This window comes from Misgurnus anguillicaudatus, chromosome 12, assembly GCF_027580225.2.
Source record: "Misgurnus anguillicaudatus chromosome 12, ASM2758022v2, whole genome shotgun sequence".
Taxonomy (NCBI): Eukaryota; Metazoa; Chordata; class Actinopteri; order Cypriniformes; family Cobitidae; genus Misgurnus; species Misgurnus anguillicaudatus.
In genome coordinates this window covers 20,813,122-20,833,478 of record NC_073348.2, presented here as the reverse complement: position 1 = coordinate 20,833,478, position 20,357 = coordinate 20,813,122, and the positions used below count along the sequence as shown (strand labels likewise).

The following is a 20,357-nucleotide window of genomic DNA, read 5'->3' as shown; positions in this document are numbered from 1 at the left end:
ACAACATGAAGTCCTGCTCCCAACATGGCTGGTCTCCACGCACTGTGATGGTTGTGCTCTTCACATTTTGTACTTTAAGTGTAACATAGGCATTGAATTTATCTGGAAGTGAAGGGAAAAGACAATTTAAACGTTTTATCATTTAAGAAAATATTCAGTGGTGTTTGCTTAGTCTTTATTTCAAAACAAACACTTAACCATATTAAACCTTGCGTATGTTGTTAGAAACTGTTTGTGATGTGAACAAGAATTAAATATGTAATAATCTAGATTTCAAGAAGAGGTGTTTTTGTCTGGTCCAAAAGTCACCAGAGGCCACCTCAGAGTCTCTATCCATTCTTCTGACATGTAATGGTTTAAATTTTCAGCCGATTATTATTTGTGACCCACTTTTTTGTCTGGTTTTAAGTACAAATATCTAAAGATTTTTACATCAAGACATATTTTCTTGATCAACAAAATAACCTAAGAAAATACATGTAGTTTTTAGACAAAAAAATATTAAATTAAGTGAATTTGTGCATAAGTAAAAAAAAATCTACCAAAGGGGTAATGTGGCGTTCACACCAGCTGCAGAATTGGTGGCAAGCACGAGTGATTTACATGTTAAGTCACTGCAAAGACGCGAATAGGCATCCTGCGGCACGGTACGCGCAGATTGAGCGCTTTTCCGCGGGAAACGTGCGAGTTGTAAAATCTGACCTTTGCTGGAAAATCGTGCCGCATTAACCAATCAGGAGCTTGCTCTAGTAGTGACGTGATTACAAAAAGCGAGCAGGGTCGCAAAAGCCCCTCCCATTGCGCAAATTTCTCCATGAATGTCTCAAATGACTAGGATTTCACGCGTGAATGAAGCGAGTAAACTCAAATGTTCAAGTGCCCAACTACGCGCAAATAGAGCGTTTTTGCCGCCTCTTCTGCTTCTGATGTGAACGCCACATCAGAAAAATAAACTTAACCTTTTTTTCTAAAAACTTAATTCAAGAAAACTTGGCAGATTTTAAGCACAAATTTACTTACATTTGATATTTTTGTCTAAAAACTAGACTTATTTTCTCACCTTGGGTTCACACCAGCCGCGTTTGAGGCGACAAATTCGCGTCTACCGTGTCTAGTTTGCAGCTTGAACATTTTAAGTTTACTCGCTTCATTTGCGAGTGAAATTGTAGTCATTGTGAAGGATTCATGAGGAAATTTGCGTCATGGGAGAGGCTTCCGTGACTCTGCTCGGATCCTGTAATCACGTCATTATTAGAGCAAGCTCCTGATTGGTTAACGCGGCGTGTTTTTCCGGCAAAGTTCGAATTTTTCAACATGCCCGTTTGCCGCGGCAATGCTCAATTTGCACCATTCGTGTGAACTAGACGCGCGAATGAGGCGGAATCGCGTCTACCGCGCTAAACGCCTCATTTGCGCCGCGAGACCTCCAGACGCACGTCAACGCGTCTTCACATTGACTTAACATTGAAATCACTCGTGGTTGATGCCTCTACCGCAGCTGTGGAAAACGCAGCATTAGGTTATTTTGCTCATTAAGAAAACGCATCTTGATTTAAAAATCTTTAGATATTTGTACTTAAAACTAGACAAAAAACCTGAGGTCATTTCGCTAATTAAGAAAACGCATTTTGATAAGATTTTTTTTTAGATATTTGACCTAAAAACAAAGCAAAAATACCAAGAAAGAAAGTCATTTTTGCAGTGTGTGAAAACACAACTAAAGTAATTTCTGTAATTTATATAAAATGATCCTACATAATGTAAAGATGATTTCACTTTGTAAAAAATATCCTTAATATCTTTAATATTGACTGAGTAAAACGAGTCAGTCACTGAAATCAAACATTGATGCTCATTATTTCATAATAAGATTATGAGAATTTAGCCTGGATTTTACAGAGAGGGGTCACAAATCTGAACACTTTGAAAAGAAATAGCTCAACAACTGATTTTAAGTATCGTTCATGTTATGTGCAAATTGTTAACCTTTAGGCAAAAGTATGAGCAACAGTAGTGACGTTAGCCTTACCAAACATGACTAAATTGTTTGACCGCCTAAGCTATACACACAGGTTTGTGAAATGCCTGGGAATCCCAGAGGTGATCATGTGACTGGACTGTGATTAAATACAAACAGAGCAATATTGCTGCGAGCGAGAGAAAAGATTAGTGTGATGCCTCTCCCCTTATACCAATGACTGATAGACCGCACCACTATAATCTCAACAACAGGGGCGGAGCCAGGGGTGGGCATCAGATTACCGTTTTTCAGTGATATGTTGACATTAGCCTACTCTGCATTTATGAACTTTTCATTTTATTGTGGTGTTTGTAACACAAAATAAAACCATCTCATGCATTAAAACACTGTATGAAAAGCTGTTTAGTGAGTATAAATGACAGGCACTTCAACCGCGTTTTGCTCACTGTGTGCCAAAAAAAGCAGATTTAAGTCAGTTATTTAGTTCTGTAAAAAACACGTAATGGGCTTTAAATCATTGTTTTTAAGAAGCTGTTTTATAATGAGAATCACTTCCAGCACGCCTATGTGTGTGCCCCGCGACACTGTCAGACACGCACATACAGCAGTCAAACTGCAGAAGGATTAGTGAGATTGTGACATAACCAACACTTTTCATTTCCTGTCTGCCAGCATCAGGGGCCGGACATCACACATGCCCGATGATGGACTTACCCTTCACTACCAAGTCCTGCCTACATTAAGAGCCATTCAAACAACATTATTATCATCACACATTACATAGGCCCAAAGAGAGACACGGAGTGGTCAAGAGAGACAGATAATCCAATGTGCCCATGAGCATATGAAATGCCTAAAAGTGACAGTACTAAATCCTGATTGGATGAATTCCATTCAAAGCCATTGAAAATGTCACACATTTTACGCACATTTGTACATTTTTGTACGATTTGCTTTAGTCCCGTGATGTTGGGGTTAGGTGTGGGTGTTCATTGTTGTTTTTTAATGATAATTATGTGTTTTTGTATGATTCGCTTCATACGACTTTATATAAATCAGCCAACCACGTACAAATTCTGGTGAGATCAGGCTGATTTCATTGCTTTAACTTTGTTTCAACAGAAAGAACTGGAATTGGGCTTATACATGATAAAAAACCAACACAAACCAGCTTAAATAAGATACAGGTGCGAAATATCCTATTCATTCACAAAGACAAGACACAGCTTTGAACAAGCAGGTGCTTTATCTGCTTTACAATTTACATAAATGTGTCTGTAATGGGAACACTTGTGGTTGGATTTAAAGGGAACACAATTTATACCGGATATTAATAGCCTATCCATTTGTGTCTCAAGTATTTTGTTGGGTATTATCCTAATTAACAATGAATGTTTCACAGTTAGATCGGAAAACATTTTAGGGACCATTTACACATGTGATCAGATTACCTAAAACATGCTTGGTAAAGGGGGCGTGCACACCAAAACTTTTACGCCCGCAGCTGGCGCATGTTTTAATTGTTTCCAATGGAAGCTTGGCGTTTTTCAAATAAGCCAGCAGCTAGCGGTTTACTTCCGCGCTGAAAACCAGCGCCCGGCGGTTTTTCCGCGCTCAGCGTTGAGCACAGAGAGTTGAAAAATGTTCAACTTTGGATGAAAAGCTCTGCTCGTCAATGCCAGGTCGTATGCGGCCATCCAATCACAGTGGATGAGGGGCGGGACAAGTATCACAGCAACCAACCGTCTCACAGCTGATGTATCAAAGCTACCAAAGCGCTTAGCTGAAGAAAAACAGCTGGCATTCGGCATTGTCCAGCCGTTTTTAGTCGCGTTTAAAAGTTTTGGTGTGCACAACCCCTAACACTATGGTTACAATAAGGTTGTATGTGTTAAGAATGATAATATTAGCTAACACGAACTGACAACTAACAATACTTTTACAGTGTTTATTCATCTTATTTATGTTATGTTTGGACATAAATGTGTGTTGGCAGTGTGTACCCCCTCTCCAGATAAAATCCAGATAATTTACTCAACACCATGTCATCCAAAATGTTGATGCCTTTCTTTGTTTAGTAGAGAAGAAAATATGTTTTTTTTTGTTTTTTTTAGGAAAACGTTCCAGGATTTTTCTCATTTTAATGGACTTCAAATGGACCCAACAGTTTTAATGTAGTTTGAAATTGCAGTTTCAAAGCACTTTTTTAAGCAATACTAAAGAGTTTTTGCTCTTTGCTCCCCCTACAGGTTAGAAGCGGAATTGTCAATTACCAATATTGTAAATAATTTAGCCTACTGCAGCATAGCTGGCTCTGATTGGATTGTAGGTCTGCCGTAAAGCAAGTTTTAGTAGTTTTCACTCAAACTACAGGACCGCGACCCGACAGTTGGAAACTTCTCTAGTGCGGTTTTGACATAGAATGTTTACCCTGTTTCGAGTGGATGAACGACTTTTTTGGAAACGTTATTTTAAGGTAAAAAAAACTCTTTGGTGTTGCTTTAAACGATCCCAAACGAGGCATAAGGGTCTTATCTAGCGAAACGATTGTCATTTTTGGCAAGAAAAATAAAAATATGCACTTTTAACACCACAACTTCTCGTCTTCCTTCGGTCCTGTGATGCGCCAGCGTGACCTCACGTAATAAGAGGTTGCGGATGACTTATGCGAAACTACGCCTCAGTGTTTGTGTAGAGAAAGAGGACCGTTTCGACGTTGTTGTATGTGGAATGATACTAATTAATGTGTCTTTGTGTCAGTTTATCGTTTAAAATGGTCCGCAAATGTGTGTTTCATATATGTAACACGTGACCATTCCATGGCATTACGCAATTATGTGAGGTTGCGCTGGTGTGGTTTAAAAGTGCTTATTTTTTATTTTTCTTGCCAAAAATGACAATCGTTTCGCTAGATAAGACCCTTATGCCTCGTTTGGGATCGTTTAGAGTCTTTTGAAACTGCAATTTTAAACTACATTAAAACCGTTAGGTGTTGGGGTCCAATAAAGTCCATTAAAATGAAAAAAAATCCTGGAATGTTTTCCTCAAACAACATAATTTCTTCTCTACCGAACAAAGAAAATCATCAACCTTTTGGATGAGTAAATTGTTTGGATTTTTTTTATTAGACATATTGATTTGATTCTCTTGTTAATGTGACATCGCACAAACAAAGCCCCACCCACGGTCACTGACTGAATGCTTAATTTTACCCAAAAGCTTTTCTAAATGTGTTTGTTAGCACGTTGTAGCGTTTCAGGTTGGGCAATAAATCAACTGCGATTCTCCGATAATGTATGCGATATTGCCTAGCTTGACTGTAAAATACGGCTATGTGTGGTAAATACTGGTATCAGGTATCGGCCTCGATACCACATTTTCTAACGTACTCATACTCGTTAAAAGTCCCCCGATACCGGGGATAGATACCACGGTCTGAGAAATGTCTATGTTTGAGCAGCGTGTAAGGGGTTAATGTCTCTTGTCTTGTCCAAAGAGGCAGAATTTACAACAAACTGGAAAACTAGTCCTTTGTTTTTTGTTAAATTATATGACTAAAGCTGTTACCTGTAAATTTAAATCATGTTTTTTTTATTAAGTACTCGGTATCGGCAAGTACTGAAATGCAAGTACTCGTAGTCCAAAAAAAGGGGTATCGGTGCATTCCTTACTAATAATCACGGAACCGGCTTTGCGCTCACTGTCTGTTGGTAAAGGAGTGAGGTGCTGTAGCTCCTTTGCATGTAAAGGTACTCAAATAGGGGCATTTTGGACATACTATAATAAATGATCCTTTTGGTATTTTGAGCAAAAACTTCACAGACACATTCTAGGCACACCTAAAACTTATATTATACATTGCAAAAATAGGCATAATATGTGCCCTTTAAGGATGTCAGTAAGGCTGTACACAGAATAATCCTTCATGTGGATCCACATTTACACAAACAGCAAACTCCTTGCGACAAAGCAAATCCCTCTCGTACCTCATTCAAGATTCATTTGTGACCTAAACAGAAATGTCAGCTCTCGATTATGCGTCACTTCTGCCTAGTTTATTGGAAAACTCAACTCGGAGTCAATAATGAGGGAAGACATGTGGAGAAGTCAAGAGGGTTTGAGGTTTAAGCAACCTAAAAGAGACTGTACAAATGACAACATGCTCACATCCTTACAAAGCCCAATTATTAAAAGAATAAAAAGACTTCAATCTACAAAAATCTAGCAATTCAATCAAAAGCTATTTCAGTCTAATATGGGTCATTTACAGACGGTATAATTTGGCCCTGACCAAACCATAGTGGCTGCAGGGTAAAAATAAACACTCCTTACAAAAGAGCCACCTGTCAAGAGTAAGAGAGAAGCCTATCAGGCACATTCTCAAACAATTGTTTACTTTCTCACACAAAAGAGTCAGTGAACACAGTATTGCAGTTTGCTGCGCGGGGCATAAGCTGTATGTTTGTTTAAGTGATGGAGCAGATCGGGCGGGATGTTATTTTTGGAGCTCTATTATTATGACAGCGAGTTTAATGTGGGTTAACAGTGCTTAAGAAACTCTACCCTCCAGTGTCTACTTTAGATACAGTTAACCACTCCCAGAGGTTGGGACAATTGTAGATGCAGAAATTAAAGGTGATCTATACACGTTTTACATAAATTAATTTCTCAAATTACATTGTTTGGCAAGCTAGCGAAAAACTATTTGAAATTTTTTGGACCAATGGGTCATCTGAAGCGCGACTCCTGCTATATACAGAAGGTCATATTCTACATTTATGCTTTTATCCAAAGCAACTTACAATGTATTTAAACTAGGGCCGGGACTTTAACGCGTTAAACATTTTTAACGCATTTTAATCACACTTACTTTTGCACCGCGGAACATTTCTCATTGGATGAGTTTGGCGGACCGATTATACTGGAGCACCAACTAGCGTTCATGACTTCAGACAACAACAAACCACAGTGAACATGAACGAAGAAGCTGATGAGATCGCTTTGGTTGGCCCCGTGGATGGGAACTTTTTTATAAAAAAGAACGGATGGAAGCGTCGATAAAAGCATGGTTGTGTGTAAGCTATGCAACAAGGAATTCACATATCACCGCAGCACAGAGCCTCAAGTATCATCTCAATGCAAAACACATAGCAGCTAGCGTGGACGTTAGCCCGACTCCGAGTACAACGACTTGGTTGAACAAAAATAAACAATATTGTGTTGCTTAAACTTATGTATTCAGTCATTATTCATGGTATACTAAAAATCCATGTGAAAAATAACTTCTCAATGTTCTCAGGTCAAATATTTATATTTAATAAAATGTGATTAATTTCGATTAATTAATTACAAAGCCTCTAATTAATTAGATTCATTTTTTTTAATCGAGTCCCAATTTAAACTAAAAATTTTGGGGTAGTTTCCCGGACAGGGCTTAAGTCTAGTCCAAGACTAAAATGCATGTTTGAGCTGAAAACAACTTGCACTGGCATATATCAGTGCCATTGTTTTGTCTCAAGATGCACACAAGTATTATTTTTCGTAAGGTATGCTTGTTAAAACGATTTAAATGTCTCAATTTAACTAAATCCTTTCTGGCTTTATTTAATAGCGGTCCAGGAAACCACCCCTGTAGCAGTATACAACAGGGAAAATAAGTATTTGACACATCAGCATTTTTAGTAAGGGGATTTCTAGGTGGCCTATTGACACAAAATTTCGACCAGATGTAGCCATAAAGCCAAATATTGATCAAAGTTCATAAAAGAGGCGCAAAGAACCTTCAAGATTTAAAGACCATTTGTGTGGAAAAATGGGCCAGAATCACTCCTTAGCAATGCAGATGACTGGTCTCTCATACAAGAGGTGCCTAGAAGCTGTTATCAATAACAAAGGCTTTTCTACAAATTATTAAATAAAGTGTGTTCAATACTTATTCCCTGTGTAATTTCACTATTTATTATGACTCAACTTGTATACTTAAATGTTCTGATTTCTTTGTATAAATTCAATATTTGGCTTGATGGCTACATCTGGTGGAAATTGTGTGTCAATAGCCCACTTAGAAATCCCCTTACTGATAAAAATGTTAATGCGTCAAATACGTATTATCCCCGCTCTATGCGTGTTCCCTAAGATCGAACCCATGACCTATATCCTGCTGATACAATGCTCTACCAGCTGAGCTACAGGAACCATCAAAATGTCAAATTTCATTAGCTACACCTCACAAGTTGTGGCCATCGTGGACATTGGCCATGGACTCCACATATCAGTCAAATCTTTTTCTTTCAAAAATAATGACTGCTTTCAATCAGGTTCACTCCGCCTCTTTCATTGGTGTGCCAAACAGATCCCAAACTCACTTGACTGGTTCTCCCAATGTTGTTGTACTGGGTTGGTTTAACGTGAGATGCCCAAGAAATAAAGCTTTTAATAGCACCACAGCTATTTTGTGGGATACTCAACTTTGTGAACTAAAACAAGTTACAATAGTTTCTGCACATTAAACTGGTTATAGGAGAAAGTACTTTAGCACACACACCAACAAAACACGTCATCCATAGATTTGCATTAACTGATATCCCAGTCTGAACTCCTGCATTGTTCTACTGACACAGATGGAAAACCTCAGATTATTTACCACATGTAAACTCCTTAAACTCAAGTCAACACCCGTAGCACAACATTTTTGTAGTTAGTTCTTCAGGATATCCCTGCACTATCATGAGTTAACTTCCTGGTCAGGGACACAGTCATAGGATTGCTGTGAGGGCCAATAGTGTGAGGATTTGTAGATAGGGAAAGTGTGGGGATTTAGGCTTAACCTACTGTACAGTACACGGATCTCACAAGCTACAAGCTCTGGGATCTTGACAAGCCGAGAATGCAAAACCAATAGTCAATTTACACATCTATGCATTTGGCGTATGCAACTTACAGTGCATTCAAGGCATGCATGTAATCAGTATGTGTGTTTTGCTGCTAATACAATGCTTTAAAAAAGTAATTTGTGTTAAGGTTCATAAGCGAAATCTAAATGTTTCCAGGAACCTGCTGACCTATGTGGAGGTACCTTGCTTGGGAATTTCTAGTATAGATAGTAACGAAACTCCATCCCTCAAAACAGCACGTCACCCAACAACCACAAAACCAAAACATTTTGCATAGGATTTCCATTGCTTATAGAGAAAAGCAAATATTGTGTTTACATGCTTGGTGAGTTGCTTTTAAAGAAAAAGAGAAAGAAGAGAGAGATCTAGCTTACCTAAAGATCCGTGAAGTTTGGCTTTCTTAACTGAAATAAAATAAAATAAATAAAGATTAGTCAGAAATACAAAAAGATAACATAATCATTGCAATATTTGTGACATAATGGGGTGGTTCCCTGCACAGATCTTAAAGGGACACTCCACTTTAAAAAAAAGCTTCTTTTTTAGCTCCCCTATAGTTAAACATTGGATTTTTACGGTTTTGGAATTCATTCTGTCGATCTCAGGGTCTGGCGGTACCACTTTTAGCATAGCTTAGCATAATCCATTGAATCTGATTAGACCATTTGCATCGCGCTCGAAAATAATCAAAGAGTTTCAATATTTTTCCTACTTAAAACTCGATTCTGTAGTTACATTGTGTACTAAGACAGACGGAAATTTAAGTTTGCACTTTTTTAGGCATATATGGCTAGAAACTATACTCTTATTCTGGCGTAATAATCAAGGACTTTGCTGCCGTAATATGACTGCAGGAGGTGCAATGATATTACACAGCACCTGAAAATAATATGGCACTGTGCCCTAAATAATTTTAGGGCACTGTGTAATTCTGTTTCGGCATTCCTACATTCTGTAAATGTGAAGTTACATGTTTGTGTTAACGTGGGCCCAAGGCACAGTTTGTTACCCCAGTTTTAAGATAAGTAGTTGATCAAGATGGGATTTTCAATGGCAGATTCATACTTTTCTTACAAAATGAGGACCTCAGATGCAAAAGCTGCTTAAAGTCACTTTGTCAAAAATGAGATAATGATGTTAATCGAATGCTTCAAAGCTGCTTAATCCGGGCCTAAAGACATTCAGAAAACTGGTTTGTTGGGAGAATTCACTAAATGCCTTATCGATTTTTCCTTTAAGTCCTCTAAGGGCACAGAAGAATAATTCCTTAATTCTTTACAAAATTAACATTTTAGGATATTTTAGAATTTTATCTTTAACAGGTTGGACTGGACATTGAAGCAAAAGCTGCCTACCGTCCAGTGTACATGGGAACATGTTTCACTTTTGTTTGAAAAAAGCAAAGGCTGGCTACTAGGAATTTGTAATTCCCATCCATCTATGTTATTTTAAGAATAATTCTGGAGTAATACGAAGCAAAACACAAACTCACATCCTACCATTTTGGCAATATTCCCATCCCACCATTTTAAAGACCCCTGCCCAGCCATACAATAACTATTATGTGATTGTGTTGTGATTTAGAGGAGATTATTTCTGATAGCTGCTTGAGCCCTGTGCCCAGACTGTGGCAGGATGAACATGCCAGATGGATGGTGGGATTGGATAGCGGGATGAGACATCACAGTGGATTACTAACATGCATTGCTCTAACATCCCACTGGATTACATCTTACTTATACATTACATAGGAGTTTTGTGGGACATAACTTTGCTGTTAAAAAGGTTGCAATGCAATGCATCTGGCGCAAATAAAGTCCGTGTGATGGAGGATATGAACTGTGTGACTATTTTCCACATTTCTAGCTGTTCAGGAAGCAAAAGTTAGGTTTCACTATGGCCTTGGGTTATGGGCCACTATGTCAATGGAAACTTGTGGTCATACATTAACTATAGAGCTGCTATAAACAGAAACCAATGAATTAGCACATTTAAATTTATGCTGTCACAAAATGCCCTGTTTAGATAAGAGGCGGCTGGACAGGAAGCTGGTCACAGTTTTCCAAGTATCTCCTCTGTAAAGCTATCTGATGTTCTCACATTCATTCTAGCGGTAACAATAACATTAAGCTTTGTTATGGGAAATTTATAAATGCTAGCATTTAATTCAATACCTTTAAGGCTTCTCCCCAAACATTTATGCAGCATTGTCAATGCCAAAACATGGACTAGGAGGTGGCTCCAATCGATGACTATTAAAGCTGGATACTAGGTAATCGTAAGAAGGAAACAGGAAGTGCGTAGCATAAAGCTGGAAGTGGAATCAAGGCGTCTGCTGCTGTTTACTTTACGACACTTTGGGTAAAGGGAGGAGTCTATTAGATGACTGGACCGAGCAGCAGATGGCCAAAGGATTACATTTACAATCCCCCACTCACTTCAATGTGATGCATCACCTTTAGATACACACTTGCACGTTTGCATTACAATTCTGGACCTTTGCATTGCTGATCCAGGTTTTATTGTTGAATACACCGTCATTCACATTCAAATCGTGAAACGGTCGTATTTATTTGCATTTATTACTGCTTATATTACTCTTTTCTCGTGACACATTGCAATGTATTCCTTCATTTTTGGATCCTGGTCATGAAATCTTTAAATCAGATTGGTTGCTGTATCTGTAAGCAGGGCCGTAACTAAGAATTTTGTGCCGCTAGCATCGATACAATGTAATGAGAACCGCCATGCCCAGACTTTTTATCTCTATTGCTCTATCCCTATCTGTAAGACCTTTATGTAAACATCCTCTTCATACATAAAAACGCCTTCGTAACAGGTTGTGCGGTTGCTTTCGGTTCCTTCAGAATGATTTGCAGAGAGACAGGTGCTGCATACGTATTCTTGCGTTAATTGAAACTTAAAGTAATTAATTCGGCAAACTTTTAATGATCAAATCTAATGCACTTACAACACAGAATATCAGTGAGTTACAGTAAGCAAGTGGATGCACAGTTGTACCATTCATGCTTCTCAAATACATACTGTATGAACTACAAATAACCTTAGCCTACAAAGCTGCTTGATAACTTTTATTTATCTTTATAATTAAACAAAGACCACATCAGAAAAGCAATACAAATGACTGCAATAAAGATGCATTACTGTATCGAGCTAACTGGCTAAATCCGTCATGCTGTCGAGTTTTCTTCTTTGAACAAAGTAAGAGCAGCAAATCACAATGTCGTAAATATGATCCTCTTAAGTGGACGTGCAAGCCATATCATCTTCATTTTTTTAGTACTCGAGTGCATGTGACCCTACATGGGCGTTCTATCTTTGTGTGCCATGTGGGTGAACGAGGATTGCTCATTTGTGTCTGTAATGACATTGCCATGGAGATGGGCCTTTTGTCTGAAAGGCAATAAAAAAAGAAACAACAGCATGGTCCGTATGAAAAGAGGTGGCTGATGAGTCAGAAAAGCCAATCACATTAAACGCTTCTGAGGTTAGTGTAAATACAAGCAATGCATTATGGGAGGTGCTGCTGTTACCCCCCCTCCCCACCCACACACACGCACATTAGTGACATTCTCTCTCTATATCAGTCATAGATATATACACTAGATGTCGCCTTGGGGTTCTAAGCATGCGTCAAAACCGCCGCCATCTTGGAACAGGGGTCTTGTCATAGGAAGTAGCTAGGTAATCCTGCTATCTCCGCCTGTACTTCGAATTAATAGACGTTGCCGAACTTTTGTGCTGCGTATGGATGTTAGGCCTACTAACACTATGCATTATAGTTAGAAAAAGTAGATTTTCATAATATCAAAACTTAAATTTTTTCTGGACTCAATGCTAAATACATTTCTGACTGTTGAAACGAACCAAAAGAAAACCAAGAAAATCACATTCATGAGGATTTATGGTGATTTTATTTCCGTTACACTTTTGCCTAATGACGCTGATGCGGGGTTCCCCCCTTCAAGATGGCGGCTTTATTTGACGCATTCGCTCCAATGAAATGCCGTAGCCAAGATGACATCTAGTGTACATATCTATGTATATCAGCAAGTATCTTCAGTCTTTAAGATTTTAATTTCCCAGCAATAGTATTAAATCAGTTTTCTGACATGTTTGGTGGTACACGCTTTAATAAATGCTGTTCTTGTGGGTAAACCTTTTATAACTTGCTAACTTGCTATCACGTTTCCATCCTATTAAAGGTCACGTTCTTCTTGATCCCACCCTAGTTAGTGTGTAATGGTGCAATAATAGCATAAATAATACCTGTACAATGATAAAGCTCAAAGTTCACTGCCAGGCGATATATTTTCTTTAACAGAATTCGCTTTTCAAAGCCTACAGCGAACGGCCGGTTTGGACTACAGCCCTCTACTTCCTGGTTTAATGACATCACTAGAACAGTTTTTTGACCAACCTCCGCCCACAGGAATACATCAGTCGCCAGCTAAGCTAATGGCAAGTTAAGCTGCTATCGAAACACAACACACCAAACAAACTACACAATTAGAACTCATTATGTATTTCTGAAGGAGGGACTTCACAAAACAAGGAAGACATCAGCCCGTTTTTAGGACAGTGAAAACAGCGCTATAGAGATAAGTAAACTGTGTGAAAAATACCACGGTTTTTTTTACACATGAAACATGAACGCACTGTAAACACAATCAAAGCTTCAAAAATACAGAAAGAACGGGATCTTTAAATTGAGCAAATTGAAAACGTGCCCAATGTAAACATCGAAATTTGGCGTATATTTATATTGCAAAAAGCTTTTACACTTGGGTGAGGTGGTTTTCAGGCAATTCAAAAAAGTAATAATCGCAAAACTGCAATGGAAATGGGTCACATTTACAGGTCACCTGATGTGTGCAAAAGTCACATGATCATTCTGTATATGCTTCACTGTATGTTTGGTTGGAGGACAAGACAGAACAGGTGTGGTCGACTTTATGTTGCTTCACAAGAACCATCAAGCGCATGACAACAATATACTGCGAAAGAGGTTCAGGAATCGACAGCTCTGTATGCTTTTGAGTCACCTTCGAGATTTTTATGCAATCCACAGGCCGGTCTGCACGGCACTGTATGAAGTTTTACCTGTCCCCACTGTTTTTGGAATGACTTTTTGCGAGACAACAAAATTACGATTTAGTCGCACAACATGGGTTAAAGGAATAGTCTACTCATTTTCAATATTAAAATATGTTATTACCTTAACTAAGAACTGTTGATACATCCCTCTATCATCTGTGTGCGTGCACGTAAGCGCTGGAGTGCGCTGCGACGCTTCGATAGCATTTAGCTTAGCCCCATTCATTCAATGGTACCATTTAGAGATAAAGTTAGAAGTGACCAAACACATCAACGTTTTTCCTATTTAAGACGAGTAGTTATACAAGCAAGTTTGGTGGTACAAAATAAAACGTAGCGCTTTCCTAAGCGGATTTAAAAGAGGAACTATATTTTATGGCGTAATAGCACTTTTGGGAGTACTTCGACTCGGCGCAGTAACACATTATGAGAGTGAGAAGGGGAGCGGACTTTTCAGGCGAGTCGAAGTACTACTCGTCTTAAATAGGAAAAACATTGATGTGTTTGGTCAATTCTAACTTTATCTCTAAATGGTACCATTGAATGAATGGGGCTAAGCTAAATGCTATCGAAGCGTCGCAGCGCGCTCCAGCGCTTACGTGCACGCACACAGATGATAGAGGGATGTATCAACAATTCTTAGTTAAGGTAATAACATATTTTAATATTGAAAATGAGTAGACTATTCCTTTAATAGAAACAGCGTTATTTCACAACAGGGGCGGGTGAAAAATTGCCTGCGATTCTCATGCGTATCTCATCAGCAAAGCCGGTTTCGTGATTAGTAGTAAATTGCCATCACCTGCTTTCAAATGAAACGGTATTTACTACACAGAGCCGTATTTCACAGAGAAGATAGCCAAAACCGTGTTCATAATCGTGGACAAATAATGTATGTGATAATGTATGTGATTTTGCCGAGCTTCTCCGTGAAATAAGACTCTGTGTAGTAAATGCCGCTCATCTGAAAGCAGCTACAGTTATTACGTTTGCACACAGAGTCTGAAATTCTTGTCCAATATTTTAGCACGTTAAAAGAGAAATACAACCTCACGTTGTGTCAATCAAGCATACACACTGCCTTCAAATCTTTTGTCTATCATAAAAAATTTCGAATTTATGGTCCATTTTCTGTGCTTTCTGCATCCGTACCAAGCATTTCGAGAGGTATGTTCGATAATTCAGAGCCACCATACCAGCAAATGCCAAAATCCAGGATACTGTCAAGTTGATTCACTTGGCCTCGTAACTTGGAAAACATGACTCTCAAAACATAGGGTGTACGAAAGATTATACAGTATTGTGCTCAAGTTAACTAAGCTTGTTGCTCATGTCATCCATCCATTCATATTGAATAGTGCTAACGTCATAAAGATTCCATTTGGATTGTTTTGCAAATGTTTTTTCACAACAGATTAATTAATATGCATCGGACTCAGTGTGCAAGGTTTTTGTGCCTGACGAATGTTTACGAAGAAACGCATACAAACATTTCAGATCTTTAAACTTACAAGGAAAAACATTGTATTGGGAAACTGTAATACAAGGCGAAAGATGCAGAAAGACAACAAAAAGGTTTTTGTGAATTGTGACCCACCCACAAAGCCCAACTACAATTCAAAAACAAAGCCTGTGGGAGTAACAGGTCTAAACTGTGATATCTGAGGTTTCTTTAAGTATTATATGGACACCCATGACCTTTAAACCAAACAAAAACCCTCAAGGGACACGATCGATGTCCCTTTATGGATCCAATTCCTCCGTAAACACTTGCTTTGTCTCTTTAACAGTTGACTTGGAGATCCTGAGAAAACATTTCTTATGTAAATGTTTGTATTTGTGCAAAACTGCTGACTGTTTCAGCTGAACTTGTGTGACTTCAGTCGCAATACTGAATTGGTGTGGGTTCCTGAGGAAATGAGGTGATGTGATGGTTACAGGCCTGTAGGTTCTGCTTGTATTTTAACAAGGAAGGAAAGACTGCAGTGGCAGCCAAATCAAATCTCAACAGCTAGGTGAATGAAATTTAAACTGACAATTCATTTATGAGACATTGTGAATGGAGTTAATCTGAACGCAAGTAACTTTTACCATTAAGTGAAGAAAATTCACCAGTGAACAGGACGAAAACAAATACACTCTACAGAAACAAAGAAAACTTTAAACAAATGTAAAGGAATAGTATCAATTTCTGACATTATTCTCCCAAATCCGCCCAACTTTCTTTCTTCCGTGGAATGCAAAAAAAATAGATTTTTGATTGATGTTCCGCTCTTTTACGTACAAAAAAGACAGACACAGACGGTCAGGCTTAAAAAGATCTAAAGAAAATTTCATAATATAATTTTTTTTTAAAGTTTTTTTGAAGCTATACAAAAGGTTTTAGTGAAGATCAGACTCACTTGCTAAGTCTTTATTTACTTAAAACCTTTCCATAGTTCTCACATCTCATTCACACATTCATATATTTTGAGTATAAGGTTGTTGTTTTTTTGGAACACGACAACCCCTGGTCACTGAAAACAATAGTTTACCCCGAAACAAAAATATGTCCATATTTTACTCACCCCCAAGCAGTCCTAGGTGTATATGACTTATGGTTCTTAAAGGGAACATAATCACAAAAATCAGACTTTTGTCATGTTTACTTGCTAGAATTTGGTCTCTAGTGCTTCTATCAGAAGAAAATGTGAAAAAGATCAGCCCAGTAACTAAGTTTTAGTGAACTATTCTCTGCAAGCATGTGAAAAAATAGGTCATTAAAAATTGGCTCCCCTTGTGATGTCAGAAGGGGATAATACAGCCCATTAATCTGCTGTATCCAATCAAGCCACTGCCATTTAGTAGAGAGATCAGCTCATTTGCATTTTAAAAAGGACACTCCTCAAAAACTGCACATTTTTGCTTACACTTACAAAGTGGCAATTTTAACATGCTATAATAAATTATCTGTAGGGTATTTTGAGCTAGAACTTCACATACATACTCTGGAGACACTAAAGATTTTTTTGACATCTTAAAAAAAGTCTTGTGAAATGTCCCCTTTGAATGTCTTCTGAAGTCAAGCGATGGGATTTGGAAATGCTTGGACAGATGTCAGCCTTTTGTCTGATGTCAATTCTCTCTTAAACATGCGTCCCGTCATATTCTATTAAGTTTCAAATATAAATGTTTGCTAATAAAAACAAAACAAAGCTTTATTGCTTTCCCTCGGAAGACATTTAAACCTGTATGAATTAGTTTTTGACAGATGTATATGCTTTTAAAAGCTTTAAAATGGGGCACTATCCAATGTCATTATAAATCTGAAAAAAGCCAGGATATTATTTAATATAAATCTGTCTGTGTTTGACTAAAAGAAGAAAGTCATACAGCAGGTAAAATAAGTATTGAACGTGTCACTTTTTTTTAGTAAATATATATTACTGGTTTCATGAAATGATCATGACATTTTTACCAGATGCTGGTAACAACCCATGCAATCCACACATGCAAAGAAATCAAACCATACACTCACCTAAAGGATTATAAGGAACACCTGTTCAATTTCTCATTAATGCAATTATCTAATAAAACAATCACATGGCAGTTGCTTCAATGCATTTAAGGGTGTGGTCCTGGTCAAGACAATCTCCTGAACTCCAAACTGAATGTCAGAATGGAAAAGAAATGTGATTTAAGCAATTTTGAGCGTGGCATGGTTGTTGGTGCCTAACCTAACCCTGCCCTCATCTCCACTACAAATAGGAAAAAGAGGCTACGATTTGCACAAGCTCATCATAATTGGACAGTTGAAGACTAGAAAAATGTTGCCTGGTCTGATGAGTCTCGATTTCTGTTGAGACATTCAGAATTTGGCGTAAACATAATGAGAACATGGATCTCTGATGGCTACTTCTAGCAGGATAATACACCATGTCACAAAGCTCGAATCATTTCAAATTGGTTTCTTGAACATGACAATGAGTTCACTGTACTAAAATGGCCCCCACAGTCACCAGATCTCAACCCAATAGAGCATCTTTGGGATGTGGTGGAAAGGGAGCTTTGTGCCCTGGATGTGCATCCCACAAATCTCCATCAACCAAAAGATGCTATCCTATCAATATGAGCCAACATCTAAAGAATGCTTTCAGCACCTTGTTGAATCAATGCCACATAGAAATAAGGCAGTTCTGAAGGCGAAAGGGGGATGGGGTCAAACACAGCATTAGTATGGTGTTCCTAATAATCCTTTAGGTGAATGTAGATTTTCATAAATTAAGTTATGTGTAATCAAGTAAAATAACACAGGCAAAAGTATTGGACCCCTGGAGAAGAGGAGGTGTAAAAAGGCATGGAGAGTAGTGATGTTCATATTGACCGGTTAACCGAAGGTAAGAATTTATGACCGATTAATATTATCAGCTAAAAAATATATAATCGTTAACGCACAGCGACACGTGCCTACAGACATTTCACCACTTTTTTATCCTTAATTTGTGAATGGCCTGTAAATGACACAAATTATTGCTGTCCTGATGGTCTGATAAAGTGATTATTTGTATGAGAAATAATTTGTACTGCATATGTGTCCGTGCTTGAGTTGTGCGTGTCCAGCCAGAGCTTCACTGATCGCTCCTGTCCTAGACCCTGACCATAAACACCTCACTTTTTGCACAAACAGAGAAAGACGACACAAAAGCAAAACTTGTGTCCTGCTTTAGAAATGCCCAGTGTTTTAGATTAAAAAAAGAGACAATCCACCCTCCCTTTTATTTTAATCCTCCAGATTAATCGTGTGCTCTTTGATAATGTAATGTTGCATGAAAATCCTGGTTCTGTTGTTGATCTGTTACTGCTGTTCGCCCATTCAAATGAAATAAAATGTTTGTACTGTTTTTACCAGGTCACAAACAACAACCAACTGCGTTTTTACACATTAACAATTTAATCTTAAAATCTTGAGTTAGCAGTTAATGTTCCGTTAACAAGCTGCAGTTGTCGGTCGAGAAAATGAACTGAAATGAACATCCCTTATGGAAAGTCAAGACAGTCAGTAATAAAAAACCAATCCTGTCCCTTGTAAGTGGAAATAATAACAGCTGGTTCAGTCCCAATGGATGGCCTATAAAATAGTGTCTCATTACCAAGGTGTCATGCAAGAGACATCTTATGATGGGTAGCCTAAACCCTAATCCAAACACACATCCAGGGAAACTTTCAAATGGTTTCAGTAAAAGAAAATAAAGCTGCTAGAACTTGATCACCTGTCTTGAATCCAATTAAAAATCTATGGAAAGTTCACGGAAGAGACTCACAGAACTTTTAAGATTTAAAGACTTGTTGTGTGGAAGAATGAAAGGGACAAAATCAAATTATTAAATACATTTCAGTTAGCATGTTTAATACTCTTCCATGTATAACTTCACATTATTACACATAACTAAATGTATATGGTTTGATTTCTTTGAATGCATGGATTGCATGGGTTGTTACAACATCTGGTAAAAATATCATGTCAATACAACATTAAGAAATATGTTAACTGAGAAAATGTGTGACGTGTAGCATTATTCAGCCTAGTGGGTTATATGTATGCTTTAAAAAAAACTGTTTGTTTCATTTGTGTTGCACTGTCTGTTAAATAGCCCAGTCAACATTTAAATCACAGTAGCCTGCACCTCTTGATGTGAATGAGCAATCCGTGTATGTCTCCCATCAGATCCATACATCCCGCTCAAGCCCTCAAGCAATACCGTCTGGACATTAAGCAGAGACACTTTCACCTCAAGCAGCAAGAGCAAAGTAGACATTGCCACAAGTAGATTGAATGTAGATTAGAAAGAAAGGAAATGGAGATGTTGATCTGTAACTGGCCAGCGACCAAAGATAAAAGGAGTGTGTGCATCTCTGTGAGAAGATGAAACGTGAGGCCTTTGATCTGCTTTTCCTCAACGGGTCATGATGAGCTGGCAGCATTTACAAAATACTGCATTAAATACGACCAAATGTCATATAACAAGTATCAATTTATTTAGATTCAATTAAACGCTATAATACATTACTATGATAGTTAGTTTGTCGTTGTTTCTGCCATGTATCATACAATGTTACAAGTATCTTCTGCAAAATGATAAGCAATGAAGAACTGCTAAAATGAAAAAGAGTTGCGTTATGGAAAATCCATTTGGAAGAACATGTGTGTGTGATGATATTTTCAATGTCTTGTTTCAATATGACAAAAAGGGTACATGCGGAAGAAATTATGTTTATCAGTGTGAGATTTATAATTTTAGCTTAATTTTGATTAGTGGGAGTTGTAACATGCAATGTTTGTGTTTTGAGCTTATTAAAAACTTTGAGCTTATAAAAAAGCTTATTAT

The 20,357-nt window shown here is 37.9% G+C and overlaps 1 protein-coding gene and 1 long non-coding RNA gene across 3 annotated transcripts in view; one reads left to right on the top strand and one right to left on the bottom strand.

Moving 5' to 3' along the window:
• The window catches only part of LOC141369042 (uncharacterized), a 109,133-nt gene extending 89,249 nt beyond the window's left edge, over positions 1–19,884 (top strand). Inside the window, exon 6 of the long non-coding RNA XR_012372549.1 lies at positions 19,697–19,884. This is a non-coding gene — a long non-coding RNA (uncharacterized lncRNA). The remainder of the gene's footprint in view (positions 1–19,696) is intronic.
• LOC141349047 (protein unc-13 homolog B-like) overlaps positions 1–20,357 on the bottom strand; it is a 67,330-nt gene that overhangs the window by 45,982 nt on the left and 991 nt on the right. For both annotated transcript variants that reach the window (XM_055208831.2, XM_073874102.1), the window contains exons 2-3: positions 9,249–9,278; positions 3–102 (exon numbers count right to left, since the gene is read on the bottom strand). In XM_055208831.2, the coding sequence (XP_055064806.2) occupies positions 3–102; positions 9,249–9,278 (130 nt within the window). The remainder of the gene's footprint in view (positions 1–2; positions 103–9,248; positions 9,279–20,357) is intronic.